Source organism: Canis lupus, chromosome 17 (genome assembly GCF_003254725.2).
Source record: "Canis lupus dingo isolate Sandy chromosome 17, ASM325472v2, whole genome shotgun sequence".
In the NCBI taxonomy this organism is placed as follows: Eukaryota; Metazoa; Chordata; class Mammalia; order Carnivora; family Canidae; genus Canis; species Canis lupus.
This window is the reverse complement of record NC_064259.1, coordinates 52,530,230-52,551,888: the sequence shown is the minus strand read 5'-3', so window position 1 is coordinate 52,551,888 and position 21,659 is coordinate 52,530,230. Positions and strand designations below refer to the sequence as shown.

At 36.9% G+C, this 21,659-nt stretch overlaps 1 protein-coding gene across 4 annotated transcripts in view; it reads left to right on the top strand.

The window, feature by feature from the left end:
* The window catches only part of CSDE1 (cold shock domain containing E1), a 39,454-nt gene that overhangs the window by 8,951 nt on the left and 8,844 nt on the right, over positions 1-21,659 (top strand). The window contains exons 3-15 of one of the 4 annotated variants that reach the window (XM_025453442.3): positions 5,257-5,403; positions 7,056-7,254; positions 8,312-8,421; positions 8,821-8,913; positions 9,532-9,629; positions 12,502-12,583; positions 13,309-13,437; positions 13,543-13,668; positions 14,299-14,511; positions 16,102-16,242; positions 16,327-16,491; positions 20,693-20,800; positions 21,410-21,585. In XM_025453442.3, the coding sequence (XP_025309227.1) occupies positions 5,266-5,403; positions 7,056-7,254; positions 8,312-8,421; positions 8,821-8,913; positions 9,532-9,629; positions 12,502-12,583; positions 13,309-13,437; positions 13,543-13,668; positions 14,299-14,511; positions 16,102-16,242; positions 16,327-16,491; positions 20,693-20,800; positions 21,410-21,585 (1,778 nt within the window). In that variant the 5' untranslated portion in view covers positions 5,257-5,265. The remainder of the gene's footprint in view (positions 1-5,256; positions 5,404-7,055; positions 7,255-8,311; positions 8,422-8,820; positions 8,914-9,531; positions 9,630-12,501; positions 12,584-13,308; positions 13,438-13,542; positions 13,669-14,298; positions 14,512-16,101; positions 16,243-16,326; positions 16,492-20,692; positions 20,801-21,409; positions 21,586-21,659) is intronic. The other 3 variants (XM_025453444.3, XM_025453443.3, XM_035700778.2) reach the window with 3 other exon arrangements.

The following is a 21,659-nucleotide window of genomic DNA, read 5'->3' as shown; positions in this document are numbered from 1 at the left end:
AAATGGATACGCTAAAGACAGGAAGGCCTGTTGAGAGCAGTGGATAGAATATAAGGAGGATAAAGGCTAGGGTATAGGCAGAGAAAGAAGCAATAGATGTTTTGGTAGTAGAAGTAATAGGACTTGGTAACCAAGTAATTGAATGTGAAGATGAGCCTGGGGGGAATTGATCTAGTCTATCCAGTTGTACAAGCTCGAAACCTCTGTTCATAGGAATAGGGAAATTTAATAGGGCCTTGCTGAAAGCTTAAATATATTGTGGAAATCTATTGCATTGGTTAGTTAGTAATCTGAAGTTGAGAAAATGTACTAGCAGGGAATGCTAAACTGGTTATTTGGGGAGGGAGGATTAAGAAAGGTAATTTTCCTTTTTAATCTTTAGTTTTGATTTTCTAAATTGGATAGAAATAAAGGCTTGAAATTCAGAAAGGAGTCCTCACTTTATAGGTTATAAATGAAGTGCCAGAGAATGTTGAAAGAAATAGAGGTGGCCAGGAAGGAATACCAAGGAAGATAATTTCAAGGAGAATTTGGTGGTAAACCTTTTTTAAAATGTTGTAGCAATCAAATAGAATGAGGAATGAAAATAGTAGGTTACTCCTAGGTTGTTGTCTTATAAAAGCCTTATCACCATTTCAGGAAGCACTTGGGTCTTTAATCTGCAATTTATTTAAAGGTTGATGAGCCTACTATGGTAATGACCTTACTGTGGACCAAAATTACTTCTTAGCTGAAAACTACCAATAATACCAATTTACTTAAATGATCTCTGTTCTCTAAACAGTCATATACTCAGTTTTAAGGCTGTTTTATTGTTTGCTTTTTCTGTTTGTTTCTTCTTACCTCATCTGATTTTTAAAAATAATTTTAGCCTGTCTCTAATTGTGCTGGGTTAGATGAGATAATGCAGATCGAAACTGTACAAGTTTTTTTGTTTATTTTTTTAAGGTTTATTTATTTGAGAGAGAGCACAGGTATGGCTGGGAGGGTCAGAGGGAGAGGGAGAAGCAGACTTCCCACAGAGCAGGGTGCCCTGCTCTCAGGACCTGGGATCAGACCTGAACCAAAAGCAGATGCCTAACTGACTATGCTACCCAGGTGAAAACTGTACAGTTTTATCTTGACTGTTCAAATGGATAAAAAAGACTGGAACTAAAGCTTCCATTTCATTTCAGAAATGGATTTAAAGTAGAAGTGCTTTTTTTTTTTTAGCCTAATCATCTCTTCGTGGAGTCTGCTTGTCCATGCAACCACCCCCACCCCACACGCTCACACACGTGCACGTACGCGCTTTCTCTCTCTCTCTCTCTCTCTCTCTCTCTCTCTCTCTCGGTCTCTCTCTCATTGAAATAAGTCTTGGGAAAAAAGACTGTGAGCCATGAAGTGAGTACTGGATTCTGTCCCCAATTACCATTTTAATATACCTTCCAAGTGTTTTCTTAAATCTGTGAGCATTAAACCAGATTTTTCTGGTCTTTTTTTTTTTTCTAATACATTTAAAATCATACTGCATAGATATCTCTTTTGTCATTTCCTATTGTAGCATAAGCATACATCCTTTCTAATGACTGCAAAGCATTTATATAAATTAGTGTGATTTCTTGAACCAACTTTAGACTAGGTTGTTTTCAGGTACTTTTCTGTGAATACATTTGTGCATGAAGTGTTGTCTAGGATTGCTCCAGGATCGGTTTCCTGCATTGGGATTATTAAGGAAAACAACACCACATTTTGATAAATGTTGCTAAACTGCATTTTCAGAAAGGTTGCACCATTTTACCACCATAAAAATATTTGAGCATATTCTTAACCTACTTTCTCACTATTTTTAAATCTTTAATTTTGGGGCAGCCCAGGTGACTCAGCGGTTTAGCACCACCTTCAGCCCAGGGCCTGATCCTGGAGACCCAGGATTGAGTCCTACATCAGGCTCCCATCCCGGAGCCTGCTTCTCCCTCTGCCTGTGTCTCTGCACCCCCCCCCCCCCCCTCACCTCTCTCTCTCTCTCTCTCTCTCTCTCTCTCTCTCATTAATAAAATCTTTTTTTTTTTAAATCTTTGATTTTTGGTGGTTTGATGAATGACTGATTTGCTTTATCAAAATTTTTTATTGCCAGAACTTGAAGTTTTTCTTGTGTTTTGTGTATAATGTTTAATGAATGGTCTTTAAGACTAATTTGTCTTAATACTTTGAGTATTAAACAAATGAGTGCCTAATATGTGCCACTAAGTGTTTGTCTAGTAGACTTTAGGGATTTAGCTTTGAACAAAAAGTCCTTGCCTGCATGGAGCTTCTATTCTAGTACAGTTCAGACTCCCTCATACACAGGGTCTATGTTCTAAGACCCCCAGTGGATGCCCAAAACTGCGAATAGTATCAAACCCTGTATAGACTGTATTTTTTCCTATACCTTCATACATGTGATAAAGTTTAACATAAATTAGGTACAGTAAGATATTAATATAGAGCAATAATAAAAGTTATGTGACTATGTCTCAGAATGTCGTATTGTACTGTACTTGCCCTTGTTGTAAGAAAGTAAGGTGCCTACATGATGAGATGAAAGAATGAATGACATACAAATAGTGATGTAGTGTGAGGCTGCTGTTGGCCTTCTGAGGTATGTCAGGAGGAATCACCTGCTTCCAGACTGCTGTTGGGGGGAAGGGGATAACAAATTGCAGACAGCAAAATATAGAAAGGGGCAACCATTAAGGAGTTCTTACTGATTTACTTAAATTTCTTTAATAATACGCTGAGGTATTTGTATTAGTTTTCCTTAAGTTTGAATATAAAAGCTTGTACTTTTCATATAATCAGTTATTTCAAATTTAGAAAGTCTTCCAAAACTTTTATTAGTAGATTTTTATTTGATATTTGTTGGAGTATTTAACTCTATCTTGAATATATATTTGTATGCTAAGGTGAGCAAATAAATTGATTTTTTCCCCTATTAAAAAAAAAGCCAAATAACGTTTATATTACTAGTCCTTTCCCTTCCACCCTTTTTTGTGGGTATATGTGCATCTTGATTTTTTTATAAAGAAGCGTCTGTTGAGCCTTCTACTTTTTCCATTGGAGTTACACTTTTATGTAATTGATGGTGCTATTTATTTGTTTATAGATTTCATTTATTTATTCATGGCAGAGATTGAGAGAGAGAGAGAGACAGGCAGAGGTTGAAGCAGGCTCCATGCAGGGAGCCTGACATAGGACTTACCCTGGGTCTTCTAGGATCACACCCCAGGCCAAAGGCAGCGCCAAACTGCTGGGCCACTGGGGCTGCCCTGATGGTGCTTTTTAAATGAACTTTCATTTGTTTAGTGGTGCTTCTTTAAAGTTTTAGTGGTACTGATTAAGAAAATTTTACAGTACCATAGAAATGTAGTCTAGCCTGAATTGTGAGGAATTCTTTGAAGGGAAGGTTGTTAACCTATTGTTTTATCTGAAATTGCTTGAGTAATAGGTTTTTCCTTAAAGAAAAGAACCCCAAATGGATAAAGGCTAGAGAAAGAAACATCAATCAGCAAAGATGCTAGGAGAAAGGAAATGCCCTTTTTCAGTTGTGTTTTGATGTTCAGTTAGAGGTGAAGTGAGACTAGAGAGCAATACAACCTAAGTTCCAGAACCTTTGTTGGGAAACAATTTAATCTTAGAAGGAAAGGATAGCTCTAATTCCTTGTAATTCTGTCTCATTTTCCCTTAGAAAAACAGGAGTCTTACCTTATGCCTGCAGGAATGTATGGTAGGACTTGGAGACTTGAGATTTTGTGTGACTTCATGGCCTGTTATAAATCACAGTATTGTGTTCTTACCTGTATGGTAATTAGAACTGTCATCCAAATAAGAGAAAAGCCCAGCTTGAAAAAGTCATGATCCAAGATATATCTTAGACCTAGAATAGTATTCAAATTAATTTGATCAAATTGTTAGTAAATCTAATAGCATGTACAATGTGTACATGTGTATGTACTTAGAAATCGTGATTATACTTGTAAAATCTAGTGATACAAATAAAGATGAAATAAGCAATATAAAGTTTACCTGTTAACAGTGCAGAAACTTTCCACTTTCACTTAAAAATACTATATCTAAATGCTTAGCTTTTTGTTTTTGTTTTTTAAAAGATTTTATTTATTCATGAGAGACACACAGAGAGAGGCAGAGACATAGGCAGAGGGAGAAGCAGGCTCAATGCAGGGAGCCTGATGTGGGACTCAGTCCTGGGACTCCAGGATCATGCACCCTGGGCCGAAGGTAGGTGCCAAACCGCTGAGTCACCCAGGTGGGAACCAGGTATCCCTAAATGCTTAGTTTTTAAGTGTTTAAAAACTTTATGCCATCATGAATTATTGTCTGAGGAACAGTATATACACATGTAGTGTGTTTTATTTTTCCTAGTATCCGTCTGTATCATAGTCTTGATATTAACATTTTGGCAGACTTGTTGAGATCTTATTAAATGGTCGTTTTATGTTAAGATTGGAGGTCAAAGAACTAGTACTAGGATTAGAAGTGTCTGGTCCATTCATTTTCTTTGCATGTGCTTGCCTTATTAGGATTATTTTCTATCTCAGATTCTTCAGTCATTTGCCTGTTTGTTAGGGCAATTTAGCTAAACTAGCTAAATCTGTATGTCCACTTAATTGGGCAAATACCAGTTGTAATATGCTGAAAGTAAATGAGTGAGGCTTTCACTTGTCAGCCTCTTGTGGAGTTCTTCACCCTTCCTCACAACACCCAAGTAGTGTGTGTGATATGTGATGTGATCTCACCCACCAATTCAGTGAGTACTCTCTCGGAAGTGCATGGTAATATTTATAAAAGGTAAATTTTTTTATCTCTGGGCAAAATGAATACAGTTGTAATATTTTCTTCCCACACCCCCATTGGATTACCTTGTGTATACTCTAGGGAGACAGGTAATTGAGAATATTGGATTCTTTGTTAAATTGTGAGATGTTGAGAAGAAATCGGGCTGAATTGTGTCACTGTAGCAACCACCAGAGAATTTTTATGGCATTTAAAAAATTGTCAATGTTGTGGATTAGGAATTGTGAAAAGATTTTTAAAAATGTATTTCATCTTGACCTTTTAATGTTAACACAATAATTTCTTTCATCAATAGAAATCTGATTGAATGAGTTATATTTTTGTTAAAGTAACCTGGTAAATCCGAAAAGATAAAGTTGATTGTCAAGTGTGTGCTAAATTGTTCTTGATCATAGTTATAAACATTGTGCTATGTTATCACAGCTGTTTGAGATGGAGAACGTTTTTACTGTATCATCAGATCCTCATCCCCCTCCTGCAGCCCCTCCTTCACTTTCTTTACCTTTATCTTCATCTTCTACCTCATCTGGGACTAAAAAACAAAAGAGGACCCCTACGTATCAGAGATCTGTAAGTCAGGAAAACAGTCATCCCAGCTTATTTTGCTTTGTGTTAAGAGCATGATTTAGGAGGACCACTCATTTTGGTTGAAATAACCTGCAAACTCACTTTCTAACGTCCCTTGCCATTTCCTTCACCTTCAGTCAGGAAAGTTAAGTTTAATCGTTTAGGGTCTTGCTACTCAAAGTGTGTCTGAGAACCTAAAGCATTGGTATCCCCTTGGGAGCTTGTTAGAAGTGGGGAATCTCAAACTCCTGCCCCTACTAACATCAGTATTTCGTATTTTAACCAGATTGCCAGGTAGTTGAAGTTTGAGGAGCCCTAGTTTAGAGCTCAGATTGTAGATAGGCCTTCCTAGTTTGAATCCTCTACCATTTGACTTTAGCAAATCATTTAACCTTTCTGTGTGTTACCTCATGGGTAAAATGAGGATAATACTACTTTCTCATGGGCTTTGTAAGTATACTATGTAAGTATATTCAGTGTTCAGAACGATGGCTTTGATTTGCATGATTTGGCCATCCCATACACTGTTTACTCATACTTGAGTTTATAGTTCCAGAATTTTAGTCATTCTTTTTTTTTCCTGATGAAAAATATTTATATTAACGTCCAACATCACACTTAAAATGTTTAATAAGTCAAATTTTTAATGAAAGGGTCTAAAACTGATAGAGATGCGGATATGTTGCTGTCATAATAAATCAGTTGCACACCTAAACTTTGCTAGGGATTTTTCCTTTTGTATTCATCACTTACATTAATAATTTGTTTTTATAATTTTACTCAAATAAAGCAAAATGAAATATCCAATGTGATAGACAATATTTGATGATATAAACAGGTTCCACTGCATTGTGTTTAAATAGCTCTTTTCACTAAAGGTTGTTTTCTTTTGCTTTATATGATCATAGAAGCAAATGGCAGTATTTAGAGATTTCATCAGCATCTGAAATAGATGAAAAGATTTCTTTCAATATACTTGTGAAATGATTAAACAGTTTTAGATTTGAAGAGCTTTTGTTGTCTTGGAATTTTGTCTTAGAAAAATCCTGTTTTACAGCTCACTTTTGTTGTCTTTCATTGAAGAATCTAAGTATACATTACTCTGATATTTTCTAGTTTGAAATAAGTGTTGCATACAAAGTTTCTTTTGTTTTCTTCTACTAATTTAAATAATTGCCTTAGGATGCATGGCTTACCAGATAATACTAAGGTTTCTATTTAAGTTTCAAAGTCATAAATCTTAGTTTCTTAAGTATTCTAGTAGTTTGGGTTGCCATCCCTTGAATATCAGTTACCTTTGTTCTAAAATTATTGTTTTAGCAATTTAAAGTTAACATAAAAGCAGTTTTTGCTTATGTGGTTGCTTTACCTTAACACTAAATTCCAGAAATCCTATTTGCTGGTAAGTGAAAATTCTATCATAAATTGGGGCAGTTCCCTAAAATAAATGCAATTATTATGTCTTCTGAAATGTTTTATTAGCTAAATTAATATTTCAGTAATAAAAGCCCATAAACTTCTTTACTTTTTTGAGTTGTTTTGTTGTTTTGCCCTTTTACATTAAAACTTTAGTGATTTGTTCATCAGATTTAGTATGCTATGGAGATAATGTACAGATCTGAACATCTATTAAGTTCTTTTTCTTTTTAAAACAGATGAGCTTTGATCCAAACCTTCTCCATAACAATGGACACAATGGGTACCCTAATGGTACTTCAGCAGCACTGCGTGAAACTGGGGTTATTGAAAAACTGCTAACCTCTTATGGATTTATTCAGTGTTCAGAACGTCAAGCTAGACTTTTCTTCCACTGTTCACAGTATAATGGCAACCTGCAGGACTTAAAAGTAGGAGGTAATCTGTAATTGATTATCCTTTTTAAAGTAATTAATGACACATTTCTCTTCTGTATCAACTTGCTCATGACAGTGTCATAGTTTTGGTCTTTAAATTGTCCCAATTACAGAAGTGTGTTTCCATAAATTAGCAGAATCCTGTTTCTATTGTGGTGGGGTCTTCTTGGTTGGTGAAAGACTCATTGACCTAAAGATAATTGGAATATTTTTAAAAATACTTTTTAAATAGATGCTTGTAAGATCTAATTATTTTCCCCTATATTCATGACTTTAGTTATATTTTTGATTTTAAGCCAATGAAAATATTAAACTTTGATAATGTTAGCTTTGACTATTTTACCGGGTAGCATTTTTGGTTAGTACCTAAAAAAAAAAAAAAAAACTTAGAATATCACCAGATGGACTATTCATCTTGGCAGACACCATCAAAATCATTTTCACATGTGAAAATGTGTGGCTTAGTAGAAGACTGAAATTATAAGCTCTCAGTGTTTGTTTTTTAGAATATCTTTGGGGGAAAAGTCAGAACAATATTTAACATGAGTATTTGGCATACGAAATACTCTAAATCCCACAAGAGCATTTGGTTAGTCCTTATTTTGTGCATGAGGAAACTGAGATATAGAGAAGATTTTTAAGCTTTTTAAGATAAAAGAAAACTTGCCAGAAGTCATGATCATTATATTGCTTCATTTGCAGTATATGTAAATGCTATGAAAGTTAAGACTAAGATATTCCTATCTCACTCTAAAGCAGTGGTTCTGAAGCATTAGTATGTATCAGAATAACCTGGAAGGCTTGTTTAAACAAAGTGCTGTACCTGGTACCTAGAGTTTGTTTTTGAATAGGTTCTGGAGTGGGGCCCAGGAATTTGCATTTCTGCTAAGCTCCCGGGTGATGCTGCTGTTGCTGCTGCCGCTGCCGCCGCTGCTGGTCGAAGAACCACACTTTGAGAAATCACTGGTCTAAAGCAATTCAAATACTACATTGTTTGGCTTGAAAGTGAGATACCATTTTGTCAAAACTAGTCCAACAAATACAATACTTTATTTTAGATGATGTTGAATTCGAAGTATCATCTGACCGGCGGACTGGGAAACCCATTGCTGTTAAACTGGTGAAGATAAAACCAGAAATTCTCCCTGAAGAACGAATGAATGGACAAGTTAGTGGCTTTGATGCTTTGTGTTTTCTTAGGGCCCTGCATTTGCATATCTTTCACATTAGAAAAGGAAGATTCTCCCCATCTCCTCAGTTTGCACGCAAGAGAGTTGTAGTATATAAAGATTATTATTTTAAGATTTTATCAGAAGCACTGGCATTCTTGACCTGAAATAAAATATGGTCAAGACTCAATTTGGGTTTTTACATATAACCCTAAGTCTGTACTTACAGTCGATTTATGTACTGTAAGTTTGAAACTTGGCAGCATGACATCCTCTTGTGGATCATATTAAAATGCATCCCTATGTATAGTATAGAGGATATTAAAATTCAGTTAATATTGCACAGTGCTGCTCCTGAAATGATTAGCAATGGAAATTTTTTTTTTTTTGACTGGTAGGTTGTGTGCGCTGTTCCTCACAACTTAGAGAGTAAATCTCCAGCTGCCCCGGGTCAGAGTCCAACAGGGAGTGTATGCTACGAACGTAATGGGGTAAACTTGTGTATTTTTCTTAAACCTTTGCCTGATCCACCATGTGATCTATAAGCGTACTTTAAAATTCAAAATCGAAAACGTAAGCTGCAGTTAATAAATTCAGTTTTAAATTTGGTTTCTAAGAGGCTTTGAGTGCAGCATAATCAAAAACTTTAAAAAGAAAAAATCCTTAGAACTTCCAAGTGTCTTAGCTTGCCCAAGTGTGACCTTAGTTAGAACATTAAGGTAAAATGTTCTTTTTACTCACTTTTTTTGGGGGTGTGGGAGGGGATCTTTTTTCTGGTTCTTTTTAAGCACTAACTCCATCTTTTTTGTTTGGAATGCCTTACATAAAAATTGGTTTTTTTGAAATGTAACTACAGTCTCTGGGCAAATGCTTCCACGTGTGTAAGCTTTTTGAAGTTGGATTGCTGCTCAGCTGTGGACTCGCAGAAGTCATCAGCATCATGGAGGGGAAGTGTGTGTTTATATGAATAAAATGATGTATTTGTTATAAGGCATTTTTAAGAAATTTGGCTTAAAATGCCAGTTTAAGAGGTACTTAATGAAGTAAATCACAGTATACAGAGAACATGCATCCTGCCAATATAGTAATAACAACTTATTAATTCACAGGAAGTGTTTTATCTGACTTATACCCCCGAAGATGTCGAAGGGAATGTTCAGCTGGAAACTGGAGATAAAATAAACTTTGTAATTGATAACAATAAACAGTAAGTTCTCTTTTTCCACCTAAGATGGGGGGGTTTGGTTTCTTTTGTCCACCCCCTCCAGTAAGAAATTTGAAGTGAATTAAAACAAAACAAAACAAAAAACCTAACTTGTGAATCTGGATAATTTTCATGATATTTTCATGATCTTTTAAACTTCATTAGCTAAGCATTTGAGGGTCTATTCTATGCTGGGCACTTTATGGATGTCAAAAATAGGAATATAATTAAAATATGGTCAGAGCTTTCAAGGAGCTGTTCTAGAAGTCAGTGAAGGTTTTGTAAAAGTAGCAGTGCTAGAGAGAAGGTATTTAAAGTCACTGGGGAGACTGAGCGGTTGGAAGCATTCTAAGTAGAAATATCAGTTTGAGGAAATGGCTATAAGTTTGAATTGATTGAATTGACTGGATCATAGGAAGATGAAGTTTGAACTTTATCCCCTAGTCCCTAAGGACTCTGAAAGATTTTAAATGGGAGATAGGAGCAGGGTTGGAGGTGTGATCAGTGTAGATCACTGGAAGTGGTGGAGATGGTAGACTTTTGGAGAAGGGGGTACTTTAGAGGCAGTGACATGAGAGTTAATATGCAAGATGAGGGTCTAATATGCTAATGTGGTTAGGCCAGGGCTGTTCAGGTGGAGAAGTCAAGCTACACTGAAAAGATAATACCAAGTTTTGTGATCGATTAGGTAGAGGTGTATGTTGGAATTAATAACAGGGGAGTCCCAAATGCTACTTCTCTGGCTACTGGGCAGATGGTGATACTATTAACCAGACTAAGAAGATATTCTTAATATTAAGAAAGTATTAAGTGTGGAAAAATAATTCTCTTTACTTTGGCATTTTGAATTTGAGGTGTCTGGGTATGTCTAGATGAAGATACTGAACATGTAGTTGTATGTATAAGTCTGAAACAAGCTAGTAATAGGATGTATAGGTGTCAAATTCATCAGCATAAGCAGTTTAAGGAAAGTATAGTTAAGAAAACCTAGGGATAATTATTTTTATACAAGTACAGAAGGAAGTTAAAAGTAGGAAGTTGGAAAAATGCTAGGAATGCACCTTTGACAGCACAGAGAAAGCAGAGTCCCAAGAGCATGTGCAGAATTATTAGCCCTGAACCTTACCTCTTGTAAGACTTTATAGTCTTCATTTTAAGGAATCCGATTCAGAGGCACCTGCGTGGCTCAATCGGTTAAGTGTCAGACTCTTGATTTCATCTTGGGTCATGATCTCAGAGTTTTGGGAGCGTCACATCAGTCTCCATGTCAGCTTGTGTGCTCATCGGGGAACCGGCTCCTCTCCCTCTTCCTCTACCCCACAGGCTCTCTCTTGCTCTTACTCTCTTTCTAAAATAAATAAATATCTAAAAAATAAAAGGAATCAGATTGAGTTGGCGGATATACTAATAGTTCTAGTCTAAAGGCCTCAATCTGATCTCAAGAAATGAGCAGATAGGGCTTGAGTTTAAAAGTGGAGCCAGGGGCGTGATCCTGGAGTCCTTGGGATCGAGTCCCTGCCTTCGGCCCAGGGTATGATCCTGGAGTCCTGGATCGAGTCCCACATCGGGTTCCCTGCATGGAGCCTGCTTCTCCCTCTACCTGAGTCTCCGCCTCTCTGTGTGTGTGTGTGTCTCTCATGAATAAATAAATCTTTAAATAATAAAATAAAAGTGGAGCCAGTGAAAGTGCTTTATTTGACCTTTATTTAGTTCCTGTGTGTGCCAAGCAGTTGCATTAAATACTTTATGTATAGTTGTTAATCCTGAGAACAGCTTTACCTGACATCTTTTAGCTTGTAAAATTAAAGTATGTTCTCATAAAGTGAGTTGCCTAAAGTTATGCATCCTTGAAGTAGCAGACATTTGAGCCCCATTCTGTCTCTAAAGCCTTTCACTATAGCAGGTTACGAAGGCAAGTAGAATTTTTCCAGCATCTTCATTATTCTATATTTTTGAAGTAAAAAGCACAATTGGGCTACAGTTTGTCCATGAAAAATTAAGGGAAGTAATTGCTTAGTCTGCAGTTTTTCTTAAACCAATTACACCAACCAATTGCACCATCTTTAAAATGAAGTCTGGGTAGCCCTAGTGGCTCAGGTTTAGCGCTGCCTTCAGCCCAGGGCGTGATCCTGGAGACCCGGGATCGAGTCCTGTGTCAGGCTCTGCATGGAGCCTGCTTCTCTCTCTGCCCCCCCCCCCCCATTAATAAATCTTTTTAAAAAATAAATAAAATGAAGTCAGATTTACATTGCTTCCCACAGATGAGGATAGGATGACATAGTGCCTACCTGGTTTTCAGTGAAGGTGAATGTCATTTTAAAAAATGTAGCAAATTTCTCCTTTAATCACTGCATTTACTCAACTTTCTTTTATGTCTGTTTAGTCAAAAATAATTGATGGGATAGCTACTAAATATAGCACTCATTGAAAACAGGGACCATCTCTGTATCCCCAGGGCTTTTTGTTTGGTTGGTTTTTTTGGGGGGTTTTGCAGCATATAATACCTACTCAAATGTTTACCTAAGAAAATTACCTTCCTGAAACTTTAGATTCCCCATCTTTGGTTGCATTCAGCTTGTGACTTTATTTCTTCTGTTGGAATAGAAAAAGCTTAGAGTATCCATGATACTCCTTTAAGAGTATAAGAGAAAAATGATGTGTGTGCACCCAGTTTAGAAGGCTATGCATATGAAGCCATAAGAAACGGATCATGTGCCATAAACTACATTTGCTCTTCATGTTGACATAAAATTCTTCAGGCCTCAGAAAACTAGTTATTGTTTCTCTAGATTCATCATATCTAACCAAACCAATGCATTTTTCACCCCTCTTTGAATCCCCTCCCTCCCGTCCCTACCCAATTATTCCTTTCTAGTACTGGTGCTGTAAGTGCTCGTAACATTATGCTGTTGAAAAAGAAACAAGCCCGCTGTCAGGGAGTAGTTTGTGCCATGAAGGTAAGTGTCCTCAAATACGAGAAACTTGAGGTTTTTGCTTTGACTACTTTTAGTCTATACTTCATATCCAACCGTGGTTTTTTGTTTGTTTGTTTGTTTTAAATCATTGTCTTCCCTTTAAAAATATTTTACTGTTGGGATGCGTGGGTGGCAGTGGTGGAGTGTCTGCCTTTGGCTTGGGTTTTGATCCTGGAGTTCTGGGGTTGAGTCCCACATCAGGTTCCGCAGGGAAACCTGTGTGTCTGCCCCTCTCTCTATGTGTCTCTCACAAATAAATCTTTATTAAAAAAAAAAAAAAAAAAAAACAATCAGGGCAGCCCTGGTGGCCTAGCGGTTTGGCGCCGCCTTTGGCCCAGGGCCTGATCCTGGAGACCCAGGATCAAGTCCCGAATCAGGCTCCCTGCGTGGAGCCTGCTTCTCCCTTTGCCTGTGTTTCTGCTCTTCTCTGTGTGTCTCTCATGAATAAATTTAAAAATACATATATTTCACTGTTAACATCAAAAGTAATTTCTTAAAATACCTTGGTTACTAATTCATTATGTCCTTTAAAATGGGCTATGAAATTTATACTGTTAGTATTAGAGCTAATCAAATATATTGTTTCTGGTACACTATAATTTTATGAAAAGACTTTTAATTGATTGCAAATTGTAATCATAAACATGTACACTGAATAAGTACCTAATGTTCCTATAATTTTTTGGGTTTTGCTTATTTTTCTTTAGGAGGCGTTTGGCTTTATTGAAAGAGGTGATATTGTAAAAGAGATATTCTTTCACTATAGTGAATTTAAGGGTGACTTAGAAACCTTACAGCCTGGAGATGACGTGGAATTCACAATCAAGGACAGAAATGTAAGATGGTTGACTAACTTGATTTTTGGCCGCCTTTTAAGATCAAAATGAATTATATTTTTCGGAAACACTTAAAATTACATAATTCCCCCCCTTCTGATTTAGGGGAAAGAAGTTGCAACAGATGTGAGACTATTGCCTCAAGGAACAGTCATTTTTGAAGATATCAGCATTGAACATTTTGAAGGAACTGTAACCAAAGTAATCCCAAAAGTACCCAGTAAAAACCAGGTAAGTAGTCTTTCTCAGGAGAAATTTGTCTCATCAGTAGTAGAATAATTTGGTATACAGAAATTTTACTTAATGTAATCTTACAGTGGTGGAACAATTGAATATTTCTTGATATATGTAATTAAACTAAATGAGAAACCAATGATTAATGTATCCATGAATATGTTTTCTTTTTTACTGGGTGATAAGGAGAAAGGAACAAAAATGCTGGCTAAAATTGGGGGGAAACAAGTTTGGGTGTGTGTTATTGGGGTTCTCCTACCCCCCCCCTCCACCATCCCCCACCCCCATTTATTTCATTTGTGTCAGAAGTAAGGTGAGGAGAGGAGACTAATGTATCTCATTGCTAAAGAAATGTGAAACATAAAAAAGACTTGAAGTTCTTTTCCTTAAATAAAATATCTCTGTCAGAATGCAGGATCTTTACTGCAGTATTGTGATTTTATGGTTGTATCCTATGACCATAGAACACAAAGCTTTCAAATTGGACTTATGTTATCAACATCTTTTTTTCCCTGTAGGGAACTGTTTATTATAAATAACATGGGTTTGCTGTGTGTTCTTCTTGTTTGACTTAGAACTAGGAAGGATGAGAAATCTTCAGCTAAAATAGTTTTTCCTTCTCATCAGAATGACCCATTGCCAGGACGCATCAAAGTTGATTTTGTGATTCCTAAAGAACTTCCCTTTGGAGACAAAGATACAAAATCCAAGGTGACCCTGCTGGAAGGCGACCATGTTAGGTTTAATATTTCAACAGACCGACGTGACAAATTAGAACGAGCAACCAACATAGAAGTTCTGTCAAACACATTTCAGTTCACTAATGAAGCCAGAGAGATGGTAAGTGTTGGATCTGATTAGGTACTTACCTTGTATTCAGTTTGGGGTGAGTGTTATAATCAAATTTGTAATGTTCTACTGAGAAGTCTTTAAGGTAATTGCCCAAATGACATTGGGCAATTACCCTGTTAAGTGATTAAGAACACAGATATTTGAGTCAGTCTGGGTTTGATATCTGACTCTGGCAATCAGCTGGGAATAGATGTGAAAAATTTTTAGAAAAGAAAATGTGTACAGGATGAGTTCTAAGATCTTGGAGAGCCAGTGATTCTCTGGATCTTAAATAGGGAGACAGAAAATTCAAATGTCTCATTGTAGTAAATAGATTTTCCCAAACTGTTCCATAAGATGTTTAATAAACACTAGATAAAACCAATAGGTTTTGGGTTTGTTTTGTTTTTTGTTTTTTGGGGGTCTTTTTGGTTTTTACAGCAGGACTTTGCAAATTGTTTTTAGTGGATATAAGTCCAGGAATGACATATACCAGAATATTTCCCAAACATGTTTTACAAGCTTGGTTTTCATAAATTAACTTTCTTAGATATAATTTATAATTTATAGTTAATTCTGCTGGGAATTATAACGTGTGATGTATCTCAGTGCTGGCAGTGGAACTGTACATTTTAATGAAAATTTTAAGTTTCTTGGAACTTCGCTCTTGTTTGACACTTGTACTTTAAAAATCTTGAGAATCGAATGATTGTTTTTTAAAACTTCTCAGGTGGGATCTATTTTGCTTGACGGTATGCACTACATTGTTGAGTTGCTTGGCTGCCGTTAAGATTTATCAAGGATTAAATGTCAGAATATTATTTATACTGTGTTCAAAACTGGTTATGGAATAGTTATCATTGATAATGTAAATAAATATGCAATATATATAAGTCATTGGTAGGTTGATAATAATTATTTCAGTAAGCATTTGATTACCTGCGATGTGCCAGTTAACTCTGTATATAATGCCCTCACAAAGCTGATAATTAGTAAGAAGGGAGAAAAAAATCAGGAAAGGATTTCCTATATTTTATTCTTGAGACCTAAATCTTAAATTAAGCCTTTCTTTTGCCTAAACTCACAAAAAAATTTTGAGGTAAGAGACTATAAAGTTGCCTTTAGTTGACTTTGGAAGTATGTGAAGTATGTGTATAGATTTTTAAAATATCTGTATGTTGTGATAAAGCTTAGGCCTTATTTGGAATCTTTCTACCACTTAATTAAACTGTGTGCTTTGGACAAACTGCTTAACCTCTCTCAGCCTTGATTTCCTGATTTTGTAAAACAGGATAATACCAAATTCACAGATTTTTGAATTAAAAGGAATACATTTTATAATGCATGTGTTTACATTCAAGTGAGATAAATTTTTTTGTGCATCCTGACCAAGAAGCAGCATCTCACACAATTGCTCAGAGGTTGACTTACTGAAAGACTGAAAGCATGAGTTTGTATTTAAATGGACAAATTAAAATGTAGATACAGAATTTGGGTCATTAAATAGAATTCCTAGTGAATTCAACTTGATGCTTCCATATTTGAGTGTTGTTTTCTTGGCAAAATTCACAGTCAGTGAAAATATTATCTGGATTTCAGGGTGTAATTGCTGCCATGAGAGATGGTTTTGGTTTCATCAAGTGTGTGGATCGCGATGCTCGTATGTTCTTCCACTTCAGTGAAATTCTGGATGGGAACCAGCTCCATATTGCAGATGAAGTAGAGTTTACTGTGGTTCCTGTGAGTACTTTTTGAGAAAAGAATTGGATGGTTTCTTGGTGCTTCCTTTTTCAGTTTAAAGTTACTTTTGTTTATCATTTGTAGGATATGCTCTCTGCCCAAAGAAATCATGCTATTAGGATTAAAAAACTTCCCAAGGGCACGGTTTCATTCCACTCCCATTCAGATCATCGTTTTCTGGGCACTGTTGAAAAAGAAGCCACTTTCTCCAATCCTAAAACCACTAGCCCAAATAAAGGCAAAGAAAAGGTAAGTTTTACATGATCAAAATGATTTACGTAGGTTTTTTTTTTTTAAGATTTATTTATTTTAGAAAGAGATACACACACGAACAGGGGGAGGGTCTGAGGGGGAGAGGGAAGGAGAGAGAGAAGCAGACTCTGCGTTGAGCATGGAACCTGATGGGGGCTCAACCTCAAGACCCTGAGATCATGGCCTGAGCTGAAATCAAGAGTCGGACACTTAACCGAATGAGGCACCCAGGCGCCCCTGATATATGTAGCTCTTTGTCTTCTGCTTCAAGGAAACTACTGTCCACACAATAATGGAGTTGAGTAATGTCTCTTTTGAAATTCTCTGTGATATTAACAGTGGTGAACTAAACTAAAAGGATTTTTAACCCCAGCATTATTGACTTCTGTGTGGAGGTGGTGGCCATTCTGTGCATTGTTGGATGTTTGGTAGCATCCCTAGTCTTTACCCACTAGAGACCAATATGTGTCATCTCCCCCCTTTGTGACAGCTAAAAGTGTTACCATATACTGCCAGGCATCCCCAAATCACCCCTAGTTGAGAGCCGCTCATCTAAAATGGTAGTACTTGTCTTCCCAAGCAGTTTAATAGTTTCATATTTGAGTAGATTCCATTCACACATTTTAACTCCATTTATTGAATAGTTCACTGAATAGAAATACAAAGCTGTCTAGTCTAACATGGTTTTTGCTCTCAAGTAAATAATAAACTGAGGGCAGCCCCGGTGGCTCAGCGGTTTAGCGCCGCCTTCCACCTGGGGTGTGATTCTGGAGACCCAGGATTGAGTCCCGCGTCAGGCTTCCTACGGGGAGCCTGCTTCTGCTTCTCCCTCTGCCTGTGTCTCTGCCTTTCAGTGTCTCTCATGAATAAATAAAATCTTAAAAAAAAAAAAGTAAATACTAAACTGAGAGTTGCGTAGAAGCAGGTAATTCATGCAAAATGTCTCCATAAAAGGTCAGTGAAAGTGCTATGGTGTAAATGAATTCTAGACTGTCTGGATCTGGGATGGTTTCACTAAGGCACTGACATTTAAATAGGTAGAGATAGGGCAGCCCAGGTGGCTCAGAGGTTTAGCACCACCTTCAGCCCCAGGTGTGATCCTGGAAACCGGAGATTAAGTCTCATATCAGACTCCCTGCATGGATCCTGCTTCTCCCTCTGCCTGTGTCTCTGCCCCTCTCTCTCTCTCTCTCTCTCTCTCATAAATAAATAAAATCTTTAAAAATAAATAGAGATAAATGAGGAAAGGACATTCCTCACAGAATAGATGTACAGATGAGAAAAATTCAGGGTTTCTTTAGAAAGCACTAAGTAGTTAAATAGGAAGATAGGATTTTCTTTGGTAGGGTTGAGTAGGGGAAACAAGGATGAAAAATCAGGATACAGCTAGATTGAGAAAGTTTGATTGCTACTCTGAAGAATTTATTTTTAAAAAATTTTATTTTTTTAAAGATTTTAAATATTCATTCATGAGAGACAGACACAGGCAGAGGGAGAGAAGCAGGCTCCATGCAGGGAGCCTGATGGAGGACTCCATCCCGGGTCCCCAGGATCCCACCTTGAGCCGAAGGCAGATGCTCAACCCCTGAGCCACTCAGGTGTCCCACTATTCTAAATAATTTAGACGTTATTCTGTACTCAGATTTCTTTTAGAAAGTGGCATTTGGTATGCACTTTAGGAAGAAATGGCAATAGATGAACCCTAGATGGGGGTGGAGAAAGACAAAAGATGAAGAGGCCTGATAGGAAATTTAGGTAGTCCTTGAACTGGGGAAGAGATCATGGATGTAGACAAGAGAAAGGTGCATGAGAGAGAAGGTAATTTTAGAAATAACTATTTAGGAGCCGATAAGAGTGGAATATCCTCGTTTACCATTTATTTTGTAGCCTAGGAAATCCCCTCCAAGCCTAAGTTTTTAAACAAAAAAAATCATAGACACCTGGGTGGCTCAGTTCTTGAGTGTCTGCCTTTGGCTCAGGTCATAATCCTGGGGTCCTGGGATTGAGTTCCACATCAGGTTTCCCGAAGAGAGCCTGCTTCTCTCTCTGCTTATGTCTCTGCCTCTCTCTGTGTCTCTCTCATGAAGAAACAAATAAAATCTCTAAAAAAAAAAAAAAAAAAAGAAAAAATCATAGTCTCCTATTTCTTTGAAAAAGCTCTCACAGGGCCTGGCCCATAGTAGGAATTTCACAAGTGTTGCTGTTGACAATAATCATAAACAGAAGAAAACCAATGGGACTTATTTTTAATGGTTTTTAGCTCTTAGAATGCCCTGCTTTCCATATGGCTGTGGCAAAATTGACTTGATCAAGACAGCCTTTGTATAAGATTTTTCCTGCCTTTCTATTGTTCTTTTCTTCACCAACACTGGACTCTAGTGAGTCCTTCTGTCATTGCTTACTTACAACAATGTGTTACGCTTGTTAATGAATCTGTTTTTGCTAAGCTGGGCTCTTCATAAGCAGGTATTGCCTTATCTCTATTTCCTATACTTGGTGTGTAGTACATTGTCAGATGTTGACTGAATATTGAGGTTAATGGCTGAGTTGAGAGCAAATTCGAATGCTGAGATTTTGAGTGTGGTTGACTTGCCAAAGAGTGTCAGTAGAGTCAGACCTGAAATCACTGACTTCCTTCTTCGTTTACCAAAGTCAGATCCTTAGCATTTTGTACTGACTATATAACCTTGGTCATATTTATTTTAGCTTCCTAAGACTTTCCTAATAGGGATAGGAGTAACTTTGGAGATGATTTTATCATAACATTAAATTTTATAATATAAAGTAAAATAATATCTGATAGTTTTAATGTTCAGTATGATTGCATAGCAGTTGTACAAGGAATATGAATGGTAAGAGAAATTAATCGGTTTTGAATATTAATAATTAGTAATGTGTTCTGGAGCTTAGAAAAGGAGTTAGCTAGATTAGGGATGTGGGCAGTAATTCCCATAGGAATGATATTTAAGGGATCCCTGGGTGGCTCAGCAGTTTGGCTCCTGCCTTCGGCCCAGGGCGTAATCCTGGAGTCCTAGGATCGAGTCCCACATCCGGCTCCTTGCATGGAGCCTGCTTCTCCCTCTGCCTGTGTCTCTTCCTCTCTCTCTCTCTCTCTGTGTCTCTCATGAATAAGTGAATAAAATCTTTAAAAAAGAAAGAAAGGAATGATATTTAAAACCATAGGGGCACTATGATTTATGTAGTTGCTGTACAGTGTCACTGTTTATGATCCTGTGTGGCATATCCGAAATTTCTTAAGACTTTTGAAGAGCTAATCTTTCTGGTATTCAAAAATGTTTTAAAGTGTTACTATGGAAACATTTGGTGTATCATAATTTAATCTATTTGAATATCACATTCTCTGAACTGTGCTAGATCCTATCAAAATTAAGTTCGCCTTCATTGGGGGTGCCTGGGTGGCTCAGTGATTTGAGCATCTATCTGCCTTTAGTTCAGGTCAGTGATCCTGGGATCAAGTCTCATATCAGGCTCCCTAAAGGGAGCCTGCTTCTCCCTCTGCCTGTCTGCCTCTCTGTCTCTCATGAATAAATAAATTTAAAAATTAGTTTTGTGTTTTTTGTTTTGTTTTGTTTTGCAAAATAAGTAAATAAATTCTCATTTATTAGTTAAATATGTTTCACACAAAACACTGCACAGCACAATGGGAGATTCAAAATAGGTGATATAAAAGCTTCTTGCCCTGTAGAATTTCCACTTTGTTAAAAATACATGCTCAGTTTAGTTTCTGACTGGCTAAAGTATAGAGTAAGTGTGTGGTAAATTTTCAATTAGCTTACCCTCCTCAACAAAAAGATTAGGTTCTTGAGACTACGAGACCAAATTAACAGCAGATAGAGGTAAGACCACCTTTTATTCATATGAAAAATCTGTTACTGTTAGGGAACCCTAGAATAGGGTTTCTTTTTTTATAAGACCTTATTTATTTATTTGTGAGAGACATAGAGAGGCAGAGACATAGGGAGAGGGAGAAGCAGGCTCCCCATGGGGAGCCCGATGCAGGACTCGATCCCAGAACACTGGGATCACGCCCTGAGCTGAAGGCAGACACTCAACCACTGAGCCACCCAGAATAGGATATTTCTATAGCTGTGCCAGTTCTTAGCTCAGGGGTCTATAAAAATTATAGCTGTTAATTGCCTTTTTGTTCTTGATTCTTTTCATTGTATTCTTTTTTTAGGAGGCTGAGGATGGTGTTATTGCTTATGATGATTGTGGGGTGAAATTGACTATTGCTTTTCAAGCCAAGGATGTGGAAGGCTCTGCTTCTCCTCAAATAGGAGATAAGGCAAGATAATTCTGCTTATTTGAGAGGAGGGTTAAAGGTTGTCATCTTAATCATAAGTTTTTTACAGTGGTTTTTAATTTTACCCAAGTTTTGCTAAAATTATTTTGTGCTTATGAGTTTAATACAGGAACATCTTCCCATTTGAAAACAGCTCATTGAATTAGAACAGGGTCTAGGAAATCCTTTATTAAAGCTTTTTTAAGGAGTTAGTATTTAAACACTAAGATATGCCTAAATCAATTAACTTAGATAAAAGTAAAAGTATTACAAACTAAAATAGCCACTGAAACATTATCAGAGTAAAATCACACCAAAAATTGTATAATGTGCATTTTTCTCATGCTTATTATGTCTGGTTTTCTGATAGCCCTGCTTTAGAGAAATTGAGATTTTGGAATAAATACACACTGGAGAACAAATCTTGAATCCCCCATGAAAAAGGAGATGAGACCTAGAAGTGTTAGTTTTGATGAAAATCTATTCCATCAGAATATTTAATACAAAGGATATTTGGAGTACAAAGCATGGTCTGGGGAAGTTGTAGGTCCTGAGGTAAGGGACTTGGTGTGGAAAAGACATGGTATTAATGAGCATCCTTATATTTCACAGGTTGAATTTAGTATTAGTGACAAACAGAGGCCTGGCCAGCAGGTTGCAACTTGTGTGCGACTTTTAGGTCGTAATTCCAATTCCAAGAGGCTCTTGGGTTATGTGGCAACTCTGAAGGATAATTTTGGATTTATTGAAACAGCCAATCATGATAAGGAAATCTTTTTCCATTACAGGTAAGGAATGCCCTGTAGGAACTTAATACCTTAACATTCGTTGTTTGGTTTGAGAGTCCAAAACATTTAGTATG